The sequence below is a fragment of the Gopherus flavomarginatus genome, chromosome 22, assembly GCF_025201925.1.
Source record: "Gopherus flavomarginatus isolate rGopFla2 chromosome 22, rGopFla2.mat.asm, whole genome shotgun sequence".
In the NCBI taxonomy this organism is placed as follows: Eukaryota; Metazoa; Chordata; order Testudines; family Testudinidae; genus Gopherus; species Gopherus flavomarginatus.
In genome coordinates this window covers 7905782-7928884 of record NC_066638.1, presented here as the reverse complement: position 1 = coordinate 7928884, position 23103 = coordinate 7905782, and the positions used below count along the sequence as shown (strand labels likewise).

Below are 23103 nucleotides of genomic sequence, written 5' to 3'. Positions count from 1 at the left end.
CCTGGCATGCGGGGTCTGGAGGATGTTCAGGCATGGGAGTGCTGGGAGGAGGGAAAGCACAGAGCCTCACCCAGGCCAGGAGAGGGACAAGGCGAGCAGAATGGAGAGAAAGTCAGGGACCCTCCTGGTGCTGCTTCTGGCAGAGCTACGGGAAATGTCTGCTCCCCGTGGCGGCACAGCAGCGCTTTGGGGCAGCCCTGGGTGGCATGGGATGCTGCAATGGGGAGGAACAGCAACCAGGTGTGGTGCAGCTGGCAGGAATCAGCTGCAGAAGAGCTCGGTGTGGGCTCGAAAGCTCGTCTCCCCCCCACCCCCAAAGTTGGTCCAATGAAAGGTATTTCCTCCCCCACCTTGCCTCCCTATAACCTCCTGGGACCTGCATCTCTCCCCACCCCATCATGCCCTTATCCGGGAGAAGACAGAGCACAGGAGACCCCATGTCAGCTTGGGAGCAATCTCCCCCCTACTCAGCCAAGCGCCCCTGAGCACAGTGGGCAGGAGTCAGCCCCGCAGGCTGCCAGCCTGGGATCACGTTCCCAGCCCCACCTGTAGCAGGCTCTGCTGACTGACACTCTCCTCTCCCAATCAGCCTGGCAGCAGAACCAATCCGGCTCCTCCTTTCGGAGCGGGGCGGGGCACATACTGATACAAGCCAGAAGGAGAAGCAGCTCCCAGGCAGATCAGGTGGGGGAAAGCAGGGATCTCTTGAGTGCATGGGCAGGGAGCTTCCTCCTTCTCCTGAGACATCGCACCTGGGGCTGGCACCTCGCTGGGCCAGAGAGACACCTGCATCCCAGGCCACCTCCAAGGTAAGAGGCACCTGGGAGAGCGAGAAATGCTCCAGGGACTCCTACAGTCTCAGTGGCTTTAGGGGACAAAAGGGGTTTGGTAGAAATAAAATGGAGGTTTAGCAATAGCTGATGATCACATAATGTGTTGTGATTAAAGGAGGGGGGCAGTGGGTCTGATCAGCCAGCTGGCCCTGTCATGTGGCCTGCTCTGCTCACCCTCTCTTCTGACCCAGAGCCCCTTGCTGAGTGAGCTGTGTCTGGGGCACCACAGGAGCTGGTCCCAGCCAGGTGTTGTACTAGTGGTATCTATTGCAAAGGTGTCTGTGTCTGTGTAAGTTAGTTGCTTCTTCTGAGGGAGCAAAGAGGCTGGGACTCTGGTTCCTTGGCTAATGTGCCCTATAGGCTTCATCTCAGAGCTTGCCCTGTGCTGGCATCAACCCAGAACTCTTGCTGCTCCTTCTGTAAAGTTTCCCACACCTCTGGCAGTGGGTTTGGTGAGTGTGGCACCTGATCTAAAATCCCAGTGTGGCTGGCAGGCATGGAGAGCCCTGCCTGTGGGAAATGGCAGATGGGCTGGCTCTCAGGAGAGGGCTGTTCTTTAAGCCCAGGGGAGCCTCCGAACCTAACCTCAGTCAAAAACCCTTAAGGTTTTTGGGGAGACGTGCACAGACACCCGTCTCCACCCCATCCCTTTGTTTGCCTCCAGCTAGCAGGTTCGTGCAGTGCAGCGAGGACCGTGTCGTGCTGCAGATCCCAGCAGCGTGATTTTACGAGTGTATGTGGAGGAGGTGGGCTGGGGGGAGGGACTGTAAGGGTTGTTTTAATTTATGCTTTATTGTATTGGGGGGGTAGTAAGAGGATCATTCCTGCACACATACTAGCATGCACACATGTGCTAGCTAGTTCTTATATGTACCAAAGCTTTAGATTCTCTCCCCTAACCATAAAAGCAGCCATCTTGTCATTGCTGGTGGGAAGGCCCTGGTTTGGGAGGGGATCTCAGTGAGTCCCCTGAGTAACCATTTGGGTAAGATGTATTGTAAGTGGTGGCGTTGCTATTCTGGAGGCCAGTGTCTCCAAAAAAAAGTCTGCAATCCAGAGTCCCATGTTCGGTCACAACAACAAGCCAGTTCCCCAGGGCTTCAGCCCACCAGGGTGCCAGCCACAGTGGGTTTTTTTCCTTCCTCTGTTCCCCACTGCCTGCAGCAGGTCCCAGGGAGACTTGTTTCATCGAGATTCTGTTATCTTTTGACCATTCAGAACTCTGGAGGCATGTGGGGTGGGTTCTCCTTATCTTGGAGAACCTTCAGAAAGTGCCATTGCAGGACAGAGAATGAACAACATGTAACACGCTCCAGCCCACGGAATGAAGGAGCCCTTTCCAAACCCCACTATGTGCCCGCATCTTTGGATTGCACATGGTATAATGTGTGTGTCTGTTGCTATGGTTCTTTAACTGTTTGTGCAGCAGCTTGGGTGGGGCCACGATCAATAATTCTACAGCTCCTTTCATCCCGCACAGTCCCACAAGCAACCATGAACGTCTCCACTTAATCCCTTGTTCCACTGCTCAAGATGTAACTTTCTGCCTCTGGGGTTCGCTCCCCTTCCCTGCACAAAATGGAATTGTCCCAGCCCAGGAAGCCTTTTTAGTCTCTGGCTCTTAAAATGACTCCTGAAGTGTGAATTAGATATGGCTTTAGTGTCCCTTCTCTTTACATTCCCGTCTCCTGTGTGCGTACTCACACTTGTACACTCCCCTCTGCGCACACAATGGATATGAGTGCACAACCTGAATATGCACGTTCCTTATGTGTTTGTAACCTGGCTAGTTATATTACATACCCAGGTGGTGTTGCACTCCTTACAGACCTACACATGAAATATTTTCCTGTCTGCCCAAACCCACAGGGCTGAGCACACGCTGCTAACGCCTGTCACCCCTTTCTGCTGCTCCCAGAGTGCTGGCTTAGCTCCTGCTGAATAGGGACCATGCAAATACCACCCATACCCTGTGGCATTCCTCACAACAGGTCTCACTGTTCTGTTATGCAAAGTGTGCCCGCTCAGGCTGACATGGGAACCTCCCTGAGCATCTACTGGGAAGGATTGTCCTTCCTGTCTCTGCACACTGGAGGGGATCCCTCAAGCCCAGCCGTCTCCCTTCCCTTGAACCCACCTGCCCTGCAATTCTTCTGCCTTTGTTCACAGCAATGGCTCTTGCACCAGGAAAATCCTGACTGTGTTAGGAGCAGAAGAGTTAATTCTCTCTCCATAGCAGAGCTGCCTGTGCCTAGACTCAATCAGGAACTTGTGGTGATCTGCAGAGGGACAGAGTCCCACTAAAGGGAAGGAAGTGGGACTCCAGGAGGCTGTCTGAGCCCCACAATCAGAGGGGCTGGAGGAGCAGAACAGCTGTATCCAAGGCCTTTCTCTGACGTTCAGAATCATAAATCTCTGCAGCAAGATGGAAAACACAGAGAATGGAGAATTTCCATGCACTATATGAGTCCAAGATAATAACTCCTGCACTCTGGCTTCCTGTGTCTAGCAAATACACTCGCACCACATCTTTCAGCACACAGCACTCTGCAGGTTTAAACTGATTTGCTGGTTGTAGCTTGGGATCCTGTCACTTGGCTGCTGAGATGCAGCCACTTCTGAGGTGGAGCATAGCTACTGTGAAACAGCATAATTGCACCACAGTTTAGAAGGAAAACTCAGGCAGGAAAGCGTCTTCCCATTTTGCAGCTGGGGGAATTGGAGGGGCATGGAGAGGTGATGTGACTTGCTCAAGGCAGCATGGCTGGAACTAGCACTGCAGTGTTCCTGGCTCCCAGACTTATGCTCTGGCCACTGCTCTCAATTAGAGCTGCAGTGGGAAGAAAGGAATTGACCGAAGTTCGGTTTCAGCCAAGGCATGAGTTTAACACTGAACTCTTTCTCTCTCTCTCTCTCTCTCTCACCCCCCTATCTCCTCTCCGCCCCCCAAAGAAGCTGTACAATCTTTAACCGCAACAAGGAATTGGGACCTTGTTTTGCGAACAGCATGGGAAAAGTGGCATCTTTAGCAGCAGCACCAAGCTGGGATCAGGGCTGGCTCCAGTGATTTTTGCCACCCCAAGCAGCCCCCCCCCACCCCTCCCCAAAAAAGTCACGATCGCGATCTGCGGCAGTTCAGCGGGCGGTCCTTCACCCTGAGTGGGAGCGAGCGACCCGCTGCCAAATTGCTGCCGAATACCTGGACATGCCGCCAGCTTGCTAAGCTGGTGCCTAGAGCCGGCCCCGGCTGGGATACGTGACCAGTGTTGGCTCACAAGAATCCTCATCAGCATGTCCTGCACTCTGATGTTCCCGGGAGATCTCCTACCCAAGTGGTACTGGCCCAGGCCAGTCTAGTTTAGCACATGTGACCTTGTTAGATCCCAGACCCAGGTCGTTAGGCTTTCTGGAGAACAGATGCACTCCCTGTGGCAGTGGCTGTGACCCCTTGTTGTGAAATGGAGCTGGACTGTGAAGTTGTTATGCAGGTTTTTAGGAAGACAGGTCTGTGAGCATGCAGCAGGGCCTCACACATTTTCCTGCTTGGAACTTCTCAGACTGAGTCTTGGCGTAACAGTGGAGCGGGGATGGGGACACAAGGCGCTTTCCCCTTGGCATGGACTTTTTTCTCTCTGACACTGCTGGTGCTGGCCGTGGAGTGGGTGAAATCGAGCATTGCAGCACTTAATCTCATTCATCAGGACCAAAAGATCCACCCCTTTAAAATATGGGGCAGGCAGCACTGAAGTGAAAGGTGCAGATAGCTTTATGTGAGTGACCCAAAGATCTCAAAAGCCAAGTCTCAGAGGACGAGCACTGGTGGGAGATGTAGAGGGAACCTGATTTTTTTTGCTTTGACCTCCCAGGTGGGACCACTAGCCATGATTTCTTCCCCCCCTTCTTCCCTAGAAGAGTGATTTAATCTTGTGGGTGTTTTTTCCGTCCCTGAAGCACAAAGGTCTGTGGAAGTAAAAGGCACAGGGGGGAGAGTTGGCTGGTAGCTTCGGGGATGCTGCTACTGTTGGCAACCATCTCTCCACAGTGGAGCTGTCGCCATGGCAACCTCCTCAGCACCAGCTCCTATATGTACCAGAGTAATGAGGAGATTGTCCCTGCCCCCCTTCAGCGTGAGCACAAACAGACCTGGGGGAAGGGGGTGGCTCAGCCTCTGTCCCCTCGCAGCTGTGCCTCCCTATGCCTGACCCAGGTGGGGATGCCTGAGACGGACCAGGAATTTGGGCAGTGTCTGCTCCACTTGGACCTGGAGATAGTCCAATGGGGGGAAGAGTGTAGAGGTGGTGGTTTTGGGGGGAGGCGAAGCTGCATTGACATGCCCCTCTGTTGCGTGTGTCAGGGAAGGAGTAAATGTGTTGCTTGTGCACTGGGTGAAGTTGCAGGGGTGGGAAGTCACTGGGGGGGGCAGTCCCCCAAAAATCAGGAGGGAAAATGGACAAGAAAGAGACCCAAGCTAGGGCAAGGCCAGGTTCTTCATGATGCTAAGTGCCTTCAGCTCCTGTTGAGGTCTGTGGCAGTTGAGACCCTCGGCTCGGGGATGCTGAGAAGGATTGGGATGGGTGCAGTTTGTGAGTGAGATTGGCTGCAACTGTTCTGGAGTGTGGCAGGCGGGGGCCATCGAGGAGTGGGGGAGCTCCAGAAAGCAAAGCTGGGAATTCCCAAACAGAGGTTCTTGAAACATCCGAACTCTGCTTAGAGATCCTTCTGCTCTGTCTAAGCAAAATGCCCATGGCAGGGCAGGAGTCCCAAGGCTGTGGCTTCGTTCTAGCCCGTTCGTGCAGTAAAGGTGTTGAGGTGGGCACCAGGTAGAATACGAACCCCAAATTCCACCCGCAGAGTGGGAAGAGCAGTAACTGAGTGGCTTGGTGCATTTAGGCCCTGAGGGAGAGCTCCCTCCAGAGGAGATGAGGGAATCTGCATCATATGGTGTCCTGAGTGGGTCCCTGTCACTAGCAGCAGGTCTCTTTCCAACCAGTAACTCTGTGGGATCAGCTCTGAGCTTAGAGATGAAATGTTAGTGCCAAGCATGCAGTTGCTGGTGTTTTGCCTTCTGTTCCCAAATGGTGCCGCAGTGTCCCATAATAAAATCCCCATGTCTTCAGTCCCCTCCCCGCCCACCTCAACCTATGGCCCATGTATGCTGGAGCAAAATCCACCTCTGCTGAGAAACCTGCTGAGGTTCAAGGGGTGACTTAAAGACACGGGCTGGGTAGAGCTTACGGTCTTCCAGGAGCCTGCTTCTCCCCCTCCAGCAGTTTTCCACCATGCTTCATCGGGAGAGAGTGATAAGCAGAGAGTGAGTGGGTTGAGCAAGGCAGCTGTTGTGAGTTGGGGGGTGAACTTGGCTTAGTGTAATTGGGAACTTCTCCTCTTGTTCAGCAATGGGGCAATCCCTGTGTCGTACTTGGGGGGGGGGGGGGGGCATCTGAAATCGAAGGACCCAGGGACATCTCCTCTCCCAGGCCCTGACCTTGCTGAAGTTTAAACTTGCAGATCTAGATGCCTGCATTTATTGTCTCCAATGATTTTTGATGTTGAGCAATTGGAAGAGAACACTGCAGCCGGGGACTAGATGCCTGACACACCTTCTCTTGTGCAGGGTGGGACGGTCCCTCCACCAACCAGCTCTGCTTACAGGGTGAGTTCTCTTCCTGCATGCCTGATTGCACGGTATCCAGGACGCAGAGACATCAACATCCGTATCGAGAGATTAGACAACTGGCCTGTGATCCCAAACGAGGTTGGCTCAGCCTCTGATCTTCACTGAAATCAACGGCAAAACTGCTGTTGATAGCACTGAGGCACTTGTCAGCTCAGTCACTTCTGTAGACAGACGGTTGCAGGTTCAAGTCCCACCCTGTGACTTGGGCTTGGAACTAATAGAGAAGCAGGAAGGCACTGTGCTGCTGAGGTCTGTGCTAGGAAGGAGCATCATTTATTTGTGAGCATTTTGAGACTGTCGTCAGTGACAGTCTCTCTCTCTCTTCTCTTGGGGCAAGGAACAAGATGTCCTGGGTTTCCCAGGCCAGTACAGGAAGAGGCAGGCATGAAGGGAGACAGAGGAGTGCCAAAGCAGATGTCTGTAAATCACTGGCACTTGAAGTGCCATATTTTGGAAGATGCATCAAACTGAGATCTGGGCTTGTCTGTTGTTCTGGTCTGTCTCCTGGTGAACTTAAACATCCAATTTTCTTTAATTTTTTTGAGCGTACAAGGTAACACCAGTGTCCTCCTGGCCAACCATCTGCCATTTGATTAAACCGCAAATAACCCAGGCTGTGCAGGAGTGATTGCTGAAACCTAGGCAAATTCTTTCTTTGCCTAGGCAGTCCCTGACTTGCCAGGATTGTGCTTCTCTAGGCATTGCTGTGGGAGAGCCTGGGCATGAAAGGAGCTGCATGAAAGCAAGTGCTATTTTTATGAAGGGCTGACTGATGCAGACAGGCAAATGTCAGAGCTGCCCCAGCAGCACCTTTGAAATCATGGCCTCCACCATACTGCAGCCCAATGTAACACACTTGCTATATGTTGCCCTCTGCTGGTTAGAGCACAAAGGATGAGAGCCTACTACTACTTGTTCACGAATTTACTCCCTTTTCGCTCAGTTGGTAAAGGTATCTGCTTTAGAATTGAAAGTCTTGAGCTCTGTCTTGGGACCTATGTCTGGGGTGGTTGTGACCTCTTTGGACCCTCTCCTCTGCTTCCTAGTTAACCTCCCACAATGGGGGTTTGGAATCCATCGCTGGAATTCAGCAGACACTGGTTCTCCGCTCAGGAATTCATCACTGTAAATACTTTATATTGCACCTGTCATATAGGAATCTCAAAGCATTTGCCAGGCACTCATTAAGACTAACAGTGCTCCACTTGGAGAGGTATAACAGCTGTTCTATAGATGGGGAAACTGAGGCACAAAGGCTGACCTGTGACTTGCCTGAGCTTGCAAAGCAATGCAGAGTCATGAACAGAAGTCAGAAATCATGCCTCCCTGCTCTGACCACAGCAAACAGCACCAGATTATTATCCATAGCGACTCAAATATTTTCCTGCAGCCTCTTTGTTCCCCGAACCCTTCCCTCTGGATCTAGTCTATTGACACTTGCATCAGGAGGAAAAAGCCGTCAGCCTTGTGCGGAGAAGGGGTGTGTGTTCTGGGTGGGGAGATGTCTCAAATTCCACCCTATGTCAGTGCTGGCAACACTCCACTATCTGGAATTCTTAGATGTGGCCAAGCACACGCCTATTGGACTAAAAAGTGGATCGGTCTGTCTGAGCGAAGTAATGGTGGGGGGCAGACCCTTAGGATTGCCAAACCCAAACATTCAAAAACCACAAACTTTTTGGCTTAAATTACAAGATTTTTCTCTAAACTTGGGCTTCTGTTTCTTTGCCTGCTTGTTTCCAAGCTTCTTGGGCTACGCTGAAGTGACACTTTTCAAGCTCTTCCTCTGCCTCCATGAGGGCTAGAAACGTACTTTTAAAAAAAAAAAAAAACAGTTTCTTCTGTGCTCATAGGACTGCAGGCGCCAGGGCTTCAACTTCAACCTCAAATATCAGGAGTCTCCCAGTAAATCCAGGAGAGTAGCCTTCTCAGCTGCTCCTGAAGCCTATCTTACACTGTGGCAGGTGCCGTGAGACAGAGTCACTGGGTGCTGAGGTTTTACTGGCCATGAGGGCAGGTGCCAATGACTGGTAGGTGAGGTGTTGGCCAAGGTCTGTCTCATGGTGTCCAGACAAGACTTGAAAGTGAGTGATGTCAGATGGTGCTCCTGGGGTCAGCTGTTGAGTCTCTTCTCTGTAGGAGCCAGGATGCACCTAGTCACAAATGCTACTGCAAGTGTTGCTGGTTAAGGCCCAAAGAGACATGGTTAGCATGGAAACATCCACGCTGCAAACAACCCCACTGAATGGTGGGGAGGGCGGGCAGATTTTCTCAGGGCTTTGAGCTATGTGAGAGGTGGCTAGTGAGTCACATTCATCAGTCACAGGCTTTTCCAGTAGCGTTTCTATCTCCTCTGAAATGTTGGTAATGTTGATACTTGATGCTTCCAAGACCTTTGACAATGTCAGTGTTCTGTACAAAGCTTAACTAGCGAACCCTCCCATACACAGCCATGAGGCTGGTCAGCACCATTACCGTCATTTTGCAGAGTGGGGGACACTGAGGCATGGAGATGAAGAGACGTGTCAGTGGCACAGTTGGGAAGGGAGCCCAGGAATTCCTGTCTCTCAGCCCTCTCCCTAACACTGTCAGTGCTTCAGCATCTAGGAACTGTGCTGTTCTTTCCAGAGTCCGTGATGGGAAAACACAACAGTAAGCTGGCCCCTGAGATGCTGGATGACCTGGTGAGAAGCACAGAGTTCAGTGAGCAAGAGCTAAAGCAGTGGTACAAGGGCTTCCTGAAGGACTGTCCCACCGGCATCCTCAACTTGGATGAATTCCAGCAGCTCTACATCAAGGTACAGGGGAGGGAGGAAGATGGTCACTGTTGGGTGAATGGGGGCAGGCGCTGAGTGAGCTGCTGGGAAACGTGGGGCTACGACTGTTTAAAAGGCTGCATTTGGTATCTAGCTGAGACAACTAACGCCTCTGGGTGAAGGGAATGCTAGACCAGCCAGAGGGTCCAAGAGCACCGCTGAACGGCCTCGTTCACTGGTGGTGCTGTCTGGACTCTGACCTCTCAGCAGAGCTTTATGGTGAGGGTGAAACTGGGACTCACTGCTGGCCATGGCTGGCTCAGCACAGCCTGAGGGATGGATTGTTCTTGCAAAGCTCTTGTAGATCTCCCTCTGCTAGCAGAATCCTGGGCTGGAGCCACAGAACCCCGACCGTGCTCTAAGCTACCGAATGTTTGATTGTTCCTTCCGAGTCCAATTGGTGCAAGACCATAATACCCCTTGCCCCCAAAAAACATTCTTTGCTACCCTCTATCTGCAGGCTGAGACATGCCCTGAATGTGTCTCCTCAAGTATGTGATTGCCCTGGTGTTTTCCCACACCCCTTTCTCTGCAGTGATAAAGTGGCCATATTTAGACTTCAGATTCCCTTAAACTTTAGATAAGCCTCTTACTATAGTGGGGGGCGGGGGAGGGTAAAGAAGTCCTCTAAAGTTCTTGCATTCAGCCAGGCCTTCACAGATTTGTGGCTAGAATCAAACAGGTCCAAATCTTATCCTTTTCCCCCCTGGCTGTTATGTCTAAGTTGATGCACTCTCTCGCTCTCTATTAAAAATACTGATTCTGTGTGTATCTGTCTCTAAGCAGCAACGAATCCCATATGCTCCCTTGCACCACAGGTCCTCTGTCTCTCTAGATCTCTTGCTAGCCTCTTCTCACCCTGCAGTTTTTCCCATATGGAGATGCTTCCAAGTTTGCCCAGCATGCCTTCCGCACGTTTGATAAGAACGGTGATGGGACGATCGACTTCCGGGAGTTCATCTGTGCCCTGTCTGTCACCTCCAGGGGAAGCTTTGAACAGAAGCTGAACTGGGCCTTTGAGATGTACGACCTAGATGGAGACGGGAAGATAACCCGCTTGGAGATGCTAGAAATAATTGAGGTATTGGAATGCACTGGCCTCTCTGCCACTGTGAAGACAGTGAGGTCAAAGCTGCTGCAGTGGGCTGGTTCTGATCATCAGCCCCAGCAGTGATGGGAGGCTGGAGAGTGGGACCAAGGGACTAGAATAGAAGCCCCTTAGAAACAACTGCAGCTCACGAGTGTCCAAACTCAAAAACAACTCGTGTAAACCAAACCCCAAACCATAGATGATAAAGACCCTTGGCCCCTAGTGGTAAATCCATCTCCCGCAGAACATTAGCCCTTCCTATGTCCCTCCCAAGAGCTAAGTCCCCATGCTTGATCACAGAATCACCTTTGGCAATGAATGCCCTGCCTCGGGTGCAGACTGGGCCCTGAAGCCATGCGGGGCCAGATCTGCTGGCATTAATTGATGCAGCTCTGTGCTGATTGGAATGGCACCAGGTTACGTCAGCAGACAGCCTGGCCCACAGGCACTGCAGCAGGGGAAGAGAGACTGGCAGGTGGGTGTGTCTACTCTGCAGCCTAGGGTGTAACTTTTGGCACAGGCGAAGCTACCTGCACTAGCACACTGCAAAATAGCTGTGTGTAACCATGGCTACACGAGAGGTGGTCCAGGGTAGCCACCTGATACAATCACACCTGTCCCCTCGCATGTACGTACTTTGTCAGTGCACTGGCTCAGTCCAAACTAGTGCTGGTGTAGTTACTCAAGCTGGAAGTTACCCATGGCTGCATAGATCTAGCCAGGGGGTGTCTCTATGCTGCAGTCAGTAAGGTGTGACTGCAGTGTGTGTCGACCCACCTGAGCTACATCGAAGCTTGCTCAAGGAACAGTAGCAGCAGGGGTGGGGACCGTTCAGGTAGGTGGGCAGGCAGGGCTTCAGGTGACGGGGTGGCTGGTAGCACAGGTAGGCCTACCCTTTAATCCAGGTAGCATGGCTAATAGTAGCTGTGTGGCTATGGCGGCACGGGCCAGTTCCCTGTGCTGTGCTATTGATACTTGTGCTAGCTGGATTAAAACTAACTTGGGTACACCTGTCTGTTCTGCAACCACCCTTCACTTGCTGTGTGGACCCACTCAGCCCTGCCCCCGCTAGCATAGTGTTACCGTGGTGCAGAAGGGGCCCTCCTGGGTACTTCACCCCTCTTCCCTCTGTCCTTCATGCCTCAGGCCATTTACAAGATGGTGGGGACAGTCATCATGATGAGAATGAACCAGGATGGGCTGACGCCCCAGCAGCGGGTTGACAAGATCTTCACCAAGATGGACAAGGACAAGGATGACCAGATCACCCTGGAGGAGTTCAAGGAAGCTGCCAAGAGCGACCCCTCTATTGTCCTCCTCCTGCAGTGTGACATGCAGAAATAGAGGTTTCCCTGCAGACTCCAGCTGGACTGCCCAAGGCCGCGTGCCCCAGCATACCGGTTACCGCCCTCCCTGCCACCTTGTACCCAGCCCCTGCTTCCCAGAGCTGTGCATTCAGCTGCCTGGGGCAGAGTTCATTCTGCTTGCAGCCTTCCACTTCCTAACCTCTACATCCCACTCCCTGAGCGCCCCCGAAGGGACTGCCTGAGCCACGTGCCATGTTAGAACCCTCTGAACAACTCCGACCCATCCCCTCTAACCCCACAGCCCATCCCTTATGGATCCATCCTGGGATCATGCTGCCAGGAGCGCATCTGCTCTTCTTTCACCGTCTAGCCCCCATACCAGCTTAAGCCTCCTCAGTACTTAAATCCCCCCACCCCAGACCTCTGAAGTGGCCTGTCCAAGGCAGTGTTCACCCCATAACTGACATCAAGCCTTCTGGCTCCCCCAAAATGCTGCTTTCTCATCCCTAGTTTGCTAGTTTCAAACAGCCCAGCTGGGGCTGTAGGAACTGGAATTCTTCCCCCCCATTTAACCTGATTCCTGGTGATGCCCCAACTAGCTTGTTGCCGTACTCCTTGCTGTCAGTCCTGACCGTCTCTTCCCTCCCCCACATGATGTACCCCAGTCTATGGAGCCCCAAATTGAACTAGCCAGAACCGGGCCCTGACAGGATAGCTTCTGAGCTCCATGCCCTGGGCCCCAGTCCTCAGCCTCACAAGAGTTGCTGTCCTGCAGTCTCTGCCTCTCCTTTCACTGCTGTCAGCAGCCAGCGGTGCTTGCAGGGCTCCCATTGGTGAGGCACTTGCAGCGTTGAGACGTTTAGAGAGAACGGATTCTGCTGCCTCCTACCATATGGTGCAGCTGTAAAACCCCAGAGTGCCGCGTTCTGTCTGGCTAACGAGGAGCATTGCGGAGCCAGCAGCTTTGGGGTTCAGATGTGTTTTCATGCACCCCTTTCTTCATCTTGAAATTAATGTATATTTAAAGTGCCCCCTCTGCTCCCCAGGCCAACCAGAAATCAAAGCAACCCTCGAATGCAGGCATTCTCAGTGGGCTAAGGAAGGAGCTATTGGTGCTGTATGCTCCTGTCAGAGGCAGCCCTGGAGTCGAGCCATTGCACAGCTCATCTCCAGAGTCCCTTTTCCTGTTGCCTTGGCATGTTGGGGCTGGTCCTGTGTTCAAATTGCTCTTGTCTGCCTGGGTCCGAGGGAGGCCAGAACTGAGTAGACATCTCGCTGTTAACATGAACACCCACCACAACACTAGTGCAGGTTCGTGGAAGCAAGTTCCTTGTGATTTGGGTGGGGTGGGTTTGTCATTGATGGTAAGGACAGGCTTTAGTTCTCTGCTGTGGGTGGAGTACAGAGATTCTGCCTGTTGGTGGCATTGCTAGGAGTGGGTATTTTCTGGCTTAATCTCCTTGTGGCAGGAAGAGTCTAGGCCAGTCTAATTTAGCTGGAAGAGACTGACTTGATTTCTGTTTTGAGTCCTGGGTGTCGCATCTGCTCCCAAGTGCAGCAGAGCGGAGGGACAACCCGCAGTGCAGGAAAGAGTGCCATGCATTGCTCAGCACTCATGTGACCTTTGCAGCTGGGTAGCAGTGTTGACTCTCTGCAGCGGCAACCCATCTGGAGAGGGTATAAAATGAGGGGTGGGTTGAAGGGAAAGATCGAGGGGGCTGTCTGGAGCTGGAGGACAACCACACAGCCGTGATGGGGTGAAATGTGGTGAGAGTCTGGGTCCGGGATGGTGGTGGAGGGTGCGCGCACACACATACACAGTGGCGGATTGTGGGAGAGACATGAGGAGCAGCAGAACAGCTGGGATCAGGTGGTGATTGTGGTCTCCACAAGGACCTATCCAGCCAGGGGGTTGCTTCACAGAGTAGGTTTGAGGGACTGGGAGTGATTTCATGAGACACTTTTTAACTGCATCTCCCCTCCCCAGCCTGCCACCTCTGCCCTTCTCCAACCCCAGGACAGTTGTTTGTTCACAGATGTGTATCTAGTCTCCTCGTTGTGGTTTTGATTATTGTAATAAGTGTTAGGAAGCCGTGGAGTTGTCTATATATTTTTTTAACTGAAAAATAAAATGTGTCCCACAAGGGTTTTCACGGAGCAGTTATTGGTGATGCCGGGGCAGCGTAACCGCCTCTAGGTCACCCATTCGCCTGCTGCAGTAATAACCAACATCAGCTTGGTTTCTCCCGTGGCTTTTGCTTCTCAATAGTTGACAAAATTCTGACAACTGCACCAGGCTCCAGTCTGTTGTCCATTCCTCCTGCTGCTGTGCATGCTGGGATGCTCCGTTCCACCTGGAGCGAGACTGATGAAGGATTTGTGGAAAGGGCCAGACCCTAGGATGTTACGTGACTCCTCCTAGAATCATTGTTGGGTTCTTCCAGCCCCGGGAGCTGCAGCCAGCTACAGGCCTGAGGTGAGGAGTTAACAGAGGTGAGAATCCTTAACTCCATCCAAGAGAGGGAGGTGGGTTGATGTGGGCAGCAAAAGATTTCTTGCTAGACACCCGCCAAAGAACTCTTCCAATGTCCTGAGTGATTAGCTTGGGTCACTGGGCTCTTCAGATATCCTGGGGACCTGCACATCCTGGCCTGGGAAGCTATCTTAGATGAAGCTGATGGGCTCACCCCTGCCCCGTGAGTAAGGTTAGTGGCAGCTGAGTGAAAGGGGACAGTCTCTTCCCTCAGGCAACTTCACGCAGTTTGTTGCTTTGGTATTCAGTATGTGGACACCCTGAATGTAGGGGTTGAAATGCCCCTGAAAACTCTGAGCAAACATTCACAAACCACCCCCCACACCCCTCAGGCTCCTGGTTTTATCTCAGTCCCAGCCAAAGCATCACGCTGACTTTGCCTGGCTGTTGATGAATCTGGTTTCCACTCTCTGGCAGAGCCCTGCCTCATGCCTGCTACAAAGCCAAATGTAGGGCCAGATCGTGCCCCTTGCTTGGTGGGTGTAGAGCCTCGTCCCCAAAGGGGACGTCTGTAAAAACTCACTTCCTCGAGGGTCAGCGCTCAGGGCCATTTACACAGGCTCAGGCTTTGGGGCTAAACGTTGCAGTGTAGACATTTTGAGCTTGGGCTGGATTCTGGGCTGAGGCCCATCCCCCTTGTGGGGTGCTAGAGGCTTGGGCTTGGCCTGGAGCCTAATGTCTACACTGCAATGTTTAGCCCCAAGCCCTGTGACCTCAACCTTTGCTGTGCTGTCCCATGGGTCCTTTGCTGCAGTGTAGCTGGACCTAAAGAGACTTCTGGGGAGCCAGCTGCTTCAGGGGGCCTGATCCCCCTGAGCAGGGGGAGTGCAGGGCTTGGACAGCACCTAGCCCAAAGGGCCCCTCAGGCCCTACTGTAATTAACATGATTAACAATTAAGGGCTGGGCTGTCACTGCAGAATCCAAAATTCATAGATCCACTGCTCCAGCCCTCTGGGCAGGGGAGTGAGGTGGGCACAGGGGCTGTTAGCATCACTGTAGCCATGGTTTGCTGTGCATCTTTTGGCAGATGCTCTGGGGGGCTTGAAGTGCGGGGGGGGAAGGAATTGTATTCCCCTGCACAAAGCCCATTCACTCAGGCCTTACAAAGGGGATGGGGAAGAGGTGGAGAACCTTGAGTTGCTGGGGCTGCAAGGCATAAAGAACCAGTCTCTTTCCCCTCCTTTCCTTCCCTCCCCCCCTGCAGCTGACTTAGTGCTGGTGCAGGCCAGTTGCCTGCCTGGAGTGGAAGCACACAAGTTTCTTGGGCAGTTGCGTGGGGCTGGTTGCACAGCCCAGAGCACTTGCAGAACAAGGCCAAGTGTGCCCATTACCCTGCTTTCTGCTCTAGTGAGCTCTGCAAGAGTGTTTGGGAGAGGGATGGTGGTGGCCCAAAGGTCACTCGGTCAACTATTTATTTAATTCCTTAAAGGAAAAATGAGCAGCACATCAGAGACACGGGGTGGGGGGTGTTAAAATAAGGTCTCAATGAGCTTTTGAATGGAATTCGTCCTGGGCCCTGCTGTAGAACCATTGCCCAACAGTCAGTCTGTTCTTCTCATTTTAATTGTACAAACAAGCACAGGGCCCGTGGGTGTTGCCTAAAACCAGAGCATGAAGTGGTGGCAGAGCTGAGCCTAGATCCCAGCAGTAGATCGGCATTTCCTCTTGGTGTCCCCTCTGCTCCATGTGTGTGAGCACCGCTGGTAGAACTGTCCCAGAGCTGCAGCTTGATTATGTATATACCTTTCTAATGCTGGATTCTGCCTTGGCCCCAGAGGCTCACAAACTTTGCAGCACCAAGGGCTGTCCTGGCAGCTTGTGGCCTCCCCCAAGTGCCACACCCACATGCCCATATGCCATGTTCACAATGGGTACAGCTTGTACCAAGTTATCACAAAGCTAGTTTATGTGATTAATGTCAGTGCCTGGGCTCTGCTTTGCACTGCTCCGTCACCCAGAAAGGAAGCTGTGTAGGTCTGGAATGCGACGTGAGCTCTGGGTTAGCCTGAGCGAGTGATGCCAGCAGCCCTTCGCCTCTACCTGCCCCAGCTCTTGCTTTTCTATTTATCAACAAGGAATCCCCTTCCTAAGCTGAAGATCCTAGAAAATGAGGAGATGCAAGAAGCAATAACAAACCGGACCAACGTGGGAAAATTCTTGCATTTTATATTTGTTCTTCTCACAAGCAGTACAGGGATGGGACCAGCTGTGTCCCCAAATCCCTTGCTCTGAGGGGATGGCACAGCATCCTCCAACTGGGATGATTATTGCAGTAGTGCCTAGGGACCACCCGAGAATGGAGTCCCATGGTGTTTGTACAGTACCTTTTTACAGACTGAGAGAGTCCCTGCCCGCAAGATTTTACAGTCTGATCTGGGTCCAGGGCTGTAGTGTGACTTCTCATGCCCAATCCCTCCTCTCCCAGTCAATTTCTCCATGTAGACACTCCTTGAAACAGCTATTCCAGAACATCTCCCTGTGTGGACACTACTCTGGAAGATGTCACTTGAGTCTGGAATAATTAGTGATCTAAAGCAGAGTAAAATCCATTGTGGAATAAAATCCCCTTTATTTTGGGATTGAGCATCCACACAAGGAACTACTGCAAATAGTCTGTTCCACAGTGGCTATTCTAGTCAGTTTTCCCCATGCGGCCAAGCCTGCTACAGTTTTAACTCCTGCTCCTTCACCCTGCCTGAGCAGTGCTCCTGTCACGCAGACTGTGCGAGGGTGCTGGCAGGGATAAGGAACTGCAACAGTGTCCCACGCAGGAGAACCCAGCTCAGTTTTCCAGTCCTGGCCTTGCTCGTTTCACTGACTTTCTCTGTAAAAGAAGGGCCGGGGCAAAAGCTCCCTGCTGCCCACCCCCAAAACTGGGCATGAGTTACTCTAGAGGATGGAGGGAATGCAATTCTCATGGAAGACAGCAGTTGTCTAGTATAAATTGAGAGTTGCGTCTGCATCAGGCAAGGTCCAAGGAAGGGCAGGCTGATGTGCATGGCTGCGTTTCCCTTCACAAGGAATTGATGACAGACACTGACGTGATCGGAGACAGTGCTGACTGCAGCCCAAGAAATCACTGAAAGTCCCGGCCTGCTCTCTTCGTTGAGCTCAGCAGAGTTATAACAGATCCAAGACGGTCGAAGGAGCCCCAGCAGGTTGACGCTAGTGTGCAGCTGGCAGGACCTGGCTCAAAATTCCTAACGAAGGGGATGACTGGGCAGGTGGGAGTGGTGGAAGCCTCAGCTGCCTCTGGGAGGTAGGTGAGTATCAGCCCCATTTCACACATGGCAAAACTGAGGCCCAGAGAGATTAGCGGCCTTGCCTGAGGTGAAGCAGGGAGGCAGTGGCAGAGTTGGGATGCGACCCCCGGTAGCCCTGACTCCCTGCTGTAACCACTTGACTGTGCTTTCTTCCTGAAAGGAGACGCAAACCTGGAGCAAGGCCCCAGGGTGCTGGGGGGTAAATGCACTGAGCCTCCTGATGGGACCAGCATGTTTTAGCCACCCCCCATCTGCCCTGTGGCAGGAACCTCTCTGTTGTATGCCGCTCAGTAACTAGATCTGCTTGTGGGGCTCTCGTTCACTAGAGGGCAGTGGAACACCCACAAACAGAGTTTTCTGAGTCATGCTGCCAGGTGCCCTGCAGCCCACTCCTCTCCAGCTGGGCCGCTTTCTCGCTTTCATTCCCTTTCGCTCTCCTCCGCCTCCGTTTTTTAGCTTGCAATGAATCGAGGGCTCATGGGAGTTGTCAGACAGTTCTGGGGCCAGAGGCTGTGCCAGTCCCCCCACTCGCAGTCAGGAAGGGCCCACAGCACGAGCGTTCTGCTCAGACGCTGCTGAGCTTGCTAGGAAAGGACTGGTTGTCATTTGGACCCTGGGAACTGGCTGGAAACCTCGCAAACTCATCTCCCATGGGGGCTACCAGACTCTCTGCATGGTACCAACATCCAGTCATTGCTAACCTGGGTCGGATGAGAACAGTGCTCTTGTATGTACAGCTCCTAGCGCAGTGGGGCCTGGACTATACTTGGGGCTCCTAGGCACGACTACAACATAAATAGCTATGATAACAGGGGGGAGGCTCCATTACTCATTGGTGAGCCATCCCCTACTTCTGCAGTTCCCTGTTTTTCTTTCTCCTCCTCTTGACTGCCTCATTCTTCCTTATATTTTGATCTCTTCTTCCCCACACACCCCATCCCATCGCAAACTTGTTAAGATAACGACCGAGCCCCGGTTTTTAGGGAACTCTTGTCGTATTAGCATCTTAAAAGACTTTTAATTTTTTTTTTAAATAATAAAAAAGGGTCCTGGCACGTCTTCAGCAGCAAAGTGCCCCCAGGCTTCCCTGCAGGGTGGGTGCTCAGCCTCACTTGGAAGCGTGGAGGCAGGCTGACTTGACAAACCCTGCTCTCCCCCCGGCTGTCACTGTCCTTTTGTGCTCAGTTCCAACAGCGTGTGCGGCGCTGTGCGACGAAGGGCCTGATCCTGAGAGGAGCTGAGGCGCTGCAGCTGCCGTAGGTGATGGAAGCTGTCAGCACTTGGCAGGGGTCAGGCCCAAAGAGAGTCACTACCCCAACGTGTTTACCATCTAAACAGAGAGATGGACAAGCCTGGGCTATGGTGGCATTTTTCAGAAACTCTCCAGCAGTAGCACAGCTGGCAGCCCTAGTGTAGATGAGGCTCAGGTGCCTTTCCCACTGTCACCTAGAAGACAGGAGTTAAATCAGTTGTTTTCAAGCTATGCTCCCTGAACCCTGGGGGTCTGCACACTATGCCTAAGACTTCCAAAGGGGTCTGCACGCCTCCGTCTGAAATTTTTTAGGGGTCCACAAATGAGCACCACTGAGTTAGATGATAGACTGGTAAAAAATACCTGTGCTCTCATTACACAAGTGCTCCCCTTGGTGGAGCTGCACCACAGCTAGGGCAATAGAGGGAGACAGCTCTACGACCGGATATCTTGTCTATGCTGCAGTTTCTGTTCCTGAGGGGAGAGCCCCAGGGTGCTACCCAAAGCCAGGGTAGGGGGAGCTTGCCTTCTGTTCGAGGAGCTTGGTACTTCACTTCCCAGGCTCAGGAGCCCCAAAGGGAGGTGACAAAGACTGGCTGCTGAGACACCCACGCTGACTGTGCTCTGCTTTCTGGGCTGGTGCTGCTCGAAGCAGGCAGTGTGCAGGTCACGGTGGGTCCCTTTGCCTGGCCAGCTGGCTGGGTCACGGGTGGGCTGCAGTTCTATAAGCTTTGGGCATGAATATGGGTTAGGGATGGGGTCAGGAGAACGTGAAAGCTTTGCCCCAACAAAATAGTCTCCTGAGCATAGCGGGGGCTGAGGTCGGTTAGATGGGGTCGCCTTGGACTTTGCAAGTGTCTGGGGAAGGAGAAACGGTACTAATCCCATAACTGTGTTATTCTGTGTGCAGGCCCCAGCCCTCGATCCTGGTAACGAGCCAGCGATGCCATTAGAAAGGGCAGTAACTTAAGCCTTGGACTGGAATCGCTGGATCTGTGCCAGGAGGGATGGTGAAGTAGCTGCCTCTCTCAGTGGCCACCCTCCCACTCCTGCACGGGTGTACGTGCTGCGTATGGAGACTGGCAAAGCACTTCCTGGGGTCCTCTATCAAGGCTGAACTGTTACCAAACAGCCAGAGGATTTCCAAGTAGTTCAGGATCAACACAGCACAGGAGCCACCTCTGAAGCCAATGCTGTTCTCCGGCAGCACCCTGTGCAGCACCGTGGTCCCCAGCCTCAGGGGCCGGTTAGAACATGAGATGCAACAGTGCCACAGGTTTTGTCCATTCCCTAGTGCTTCTAGCTAACAATGAGACAGCAGGCACCTGCTGGTCTGATTAGCCCCGGGCAAGCAGCTCTGAACATTAATTGCTGGATAAAATATTGTGCAAAACACACATCAAATGGCTTTGTCGCATCTCACAGGCAGGAAGGGTGAGTCCTGGCGCTCGGCCAATGCCCAGTCCTAAGGGAAGAGGATGGGATCCTTGACAACAGTCCTTTGCTACACTCAAAGCCCATGAGTGGGGGTCCTGACTAAAATGCCTCATGGCTGCCAGAGTGTAAATAGGCCAACACCCTCGGAGCCCTGTCAGAGACAAATACGATTCACCTACCACCTGCCCAGCATGGCGCTGCCCATGGGGTCTGGGGCTTTATCCCCTGCGTCCATTTGTCACTTTAGCCCGTTTTGCCTGATCCAGTAGCAGGTTGCTGTATGGTGGGGTGGCTGTTGTCTCTCCTCCTCGTGCCTTCCTGCCAGGGTTGTGCTTTGTGTCGCTCAGTTTCCATCTCTAGTGGATGGGCCCTGATTCTCTCTTTGGTCTGAGTTCTACACATTTTACTGTGATGAGGCTGCTGGGCCATGCAGGCCTCCCTAACAGCCCGGTTTGTTGGATTTTGATCTGTTCTTCCACAGGTCTTGATCTAGTGCCTTGAGCATCATTCAGTTTAGGGGGAGGTTGTTTGGTTCCCTTGGTCTGAAATGGAGCTGGGCAGAAAATGGGATTTCTGTCCCGCGGAAAATTCTGACATTTTGAAATCTTTGTGCCAAATCTAGATGAAAGGTTGAAATAGTCACAGAAGAAAAGATTCTGAAGCATTTTGCTTTGGAAACCTTGAAATGACTGTGTTGAAATGAAATGTTACAGCATAATATAGAATGTTATATAGTCTAAACTATTATCGGATTGTCATTATTATTTATAAACAAGAAAGTTGAAATGAAACACTCCACTTTGATTTTGAAACTTTTCTGTCTAACGTTTCACCAAAGTCAACAGGTGCCCAGGAAACTCTTCGATTTCCGTGAAACAGCATTTTCTAATGGAAAACTTTGGTCTCAATTGTTTTGACCTGCTCCAGTCTGAAAGTTCAGTGCAGCAGAGACTTCAAAGTGACCTTGTTTAGGGGCGGGGTAGGGTGTGGATCGGTTAGGGTGTGGATCAGTTCTAGGTGAAGGGGCGTTTGTTGTTTCAGATAACATTGCAGCAGAAGCTGTTTTCTTTTATCATGTGTTCAGCACGAGGGGGAATCAGCCTCCTCCTGCTCTGCAGCCTGGATTCAGTGAGTTCCTGATTGTGCGTTTCTTTGCACAACTGTAGGGAAAAAGGGTTCCTCTTACAGTTTGTCTCAAATGGTGGTGGTTTTTTAGTAGTTAAAGTTGGGCCTTACACTTCACTTGGATGAGCCAGGTTATATAAATGAATCCACTTGGGAGATGATTTATTAGCTAATGAATAAGTTTAATAATTCCGTTCACTAATGCACAGCATAGTCCCCCCTGCAGGGACTCAGAGGAAGAGCGGGTGAATCCTGATGAGGAGTGCACTGCAGCGTCTCCATCTCAGACCACCAAACCATGGGTCTGTTTGTCCCCAAGGAGCCTGCTGGAGGATGTTGGACTCGCGCTGTTCCCACCAGGGGTTTCAAGTCTCCCTGACATTTACCCAGCCCTGGCTTTGCACCAACTACTCTGGATGATTTACAGTCCTTTGCACTCCGCCAGCAGGACTAACCTGTCATTCATCAGTTTATCAAAAGGTGGGCAGGTCTCTGTCATGGCCAAGAACTTGATCACCTCCCGGCTCCCAGCTTCACAGTGTTGGGTTCCTCTCTGGTGCCCCCAGACAGACTCTCACCAAATTCTAGTTTTCCTGTCTCATCCACCCTCTAGATTCCAACCTTTCCTCTGCACCCCTGTTGTGAAAAGCCTGGCCCATCTCTCGGCCTTCTCATGCCTTGACTAGCACAACCTGCCTGCATCTCGCCTCCCCCACATGTCACTGCTTAGCTCTTCTTCCTCTCTCAATGCTCCAATCACAGCACCTTTTCTTCTGCAGCACCAAATTGAAGCACCTCCTCTCTTCCAGGGCTTTGCATAACTCCACCCTAAGTAGGTAGGGCCCTAGCCCAGGACTTGGCAGACCCAGGTGTGATTCCCAGTTCTGCCACAGATGTCCTGTGTGACCTTGGGCAAGTCACTTAGCCTCTCTGGGTCTCAGGTCCCCGTCTGTACAGCAGGGATAACTCTCTTGCTCACAGGGGTTTTGTGAAGATAAATACATTAAGATCATGAAGCATTTGGGGATCGACTGCCATCAAGCGCTACACAGAGTTAGAGATTATTACCACCATTTCAACCCTCCTGCTCCTTTGTACCCTGTCTTCTACCTGTTCCCTTTGCCTCCTTCCCCCACTCTCAGCTTTGAACCATCTTACCTGACATCCTATATTTTGGGAGCACCCTCCTGTCTCCAGGCCTCAAGCACCCTTCCTCTCTCACATGGGATCTTTCCTTAAAACACACTCCATTTCCCAAGTATCATGGGGGTAGCTGGGTTAGTCTGGATCTGTAAAAAGCGACAAAGAGTCCTGTGGCACCTTACAGACTAACAGACGTATTGCAGCATGAGCTTTCGTGGGTGAACACCCATTTTGTCAGTCGCATGGATCTGCTGAAGTGGGTATTCACTCCCCCCCCCCCCTCCCCGGAAAGCTCATGCTCCAATACGTCTGTTAGTCTGTAAGGTGCCATTGGACAGTTTGTCCATTTGCCAAGTCTCCTACCTCTCTCCTCGATCCCTAGGCATCCCCTGACCATTGTTCCATTTATTGTTTCCATCTGAGTTAGCTCCTTGGGGCAGGGGCCTTGGCTTAGATCTTCAAAGGTAATTAGGCTCCTCAGTAGAGGTTAGAAGCCTGAATAGCTTTGCAGATCTTGGTCTTTTCTTAGCACCCCCGAATACCCTTGCACCCCTCTCCTGAGAACAGCAGTTGTAGCCCCCAGGGGCTCCAACAAGGATCAAGGCCCCTCTGTGCTTGGTGCGGTG

At 52.2% G+C, this 23103-nt stretch overlaps 1 protein-coding gene across 1 annotated transcript; it reads left to right on the top strand.

The window, feature by feature from the left end:
* Nucleotides 1-648: 648 nt before the first annotated feature.
* HPCAL4 (hippocalcin like 4) lies at nt 649-13867 on the top strand. Its single transcript, XM_050932210.1, has 4 exons — nt 649-809; nt 9139-9308; nt 10192-10407; nt 11563-13867. The coding sequence occupies exons 2-4, from the start codon at nt 9147-9149 to the stop codon at nt 11758-11760; spliced, it is 576 nt and encodes a 191-aa protein (XP_050788167.1). The 5' UTR covers nt 649-809; nt 9139-9146; the 3' UTR covers nt 11761-13867.
* The last annotated feature ends 9236 nt before the right edge of the window (nt 13868-23103 follow it).

Excerpts from the sequence above, each read along its gene's own strand:
- HPCAL4 (XM_050932210.1), top strand. The coding sequence starts at position 9,147 with ATGGGAAAACACAACAGTAAGCTGGCCCCTGAGATGCTGGATGACCTG. Across the intron at positions 9,309-10,191 it reads TCCAGCAGCTCTACATCAAG|TTTTTCCCATATGGAGATGC; the intron begins GTACAGGGGAGG and ends CTCACCCTGCAG. Across the intron at positions 10,408-11,562 it reads AGATGCTAGAAATAATTGAG|GCCATTTACAAGATGGTGGG; the intron begins GTATTGGAATGC and ends TTCATGCCTCAG.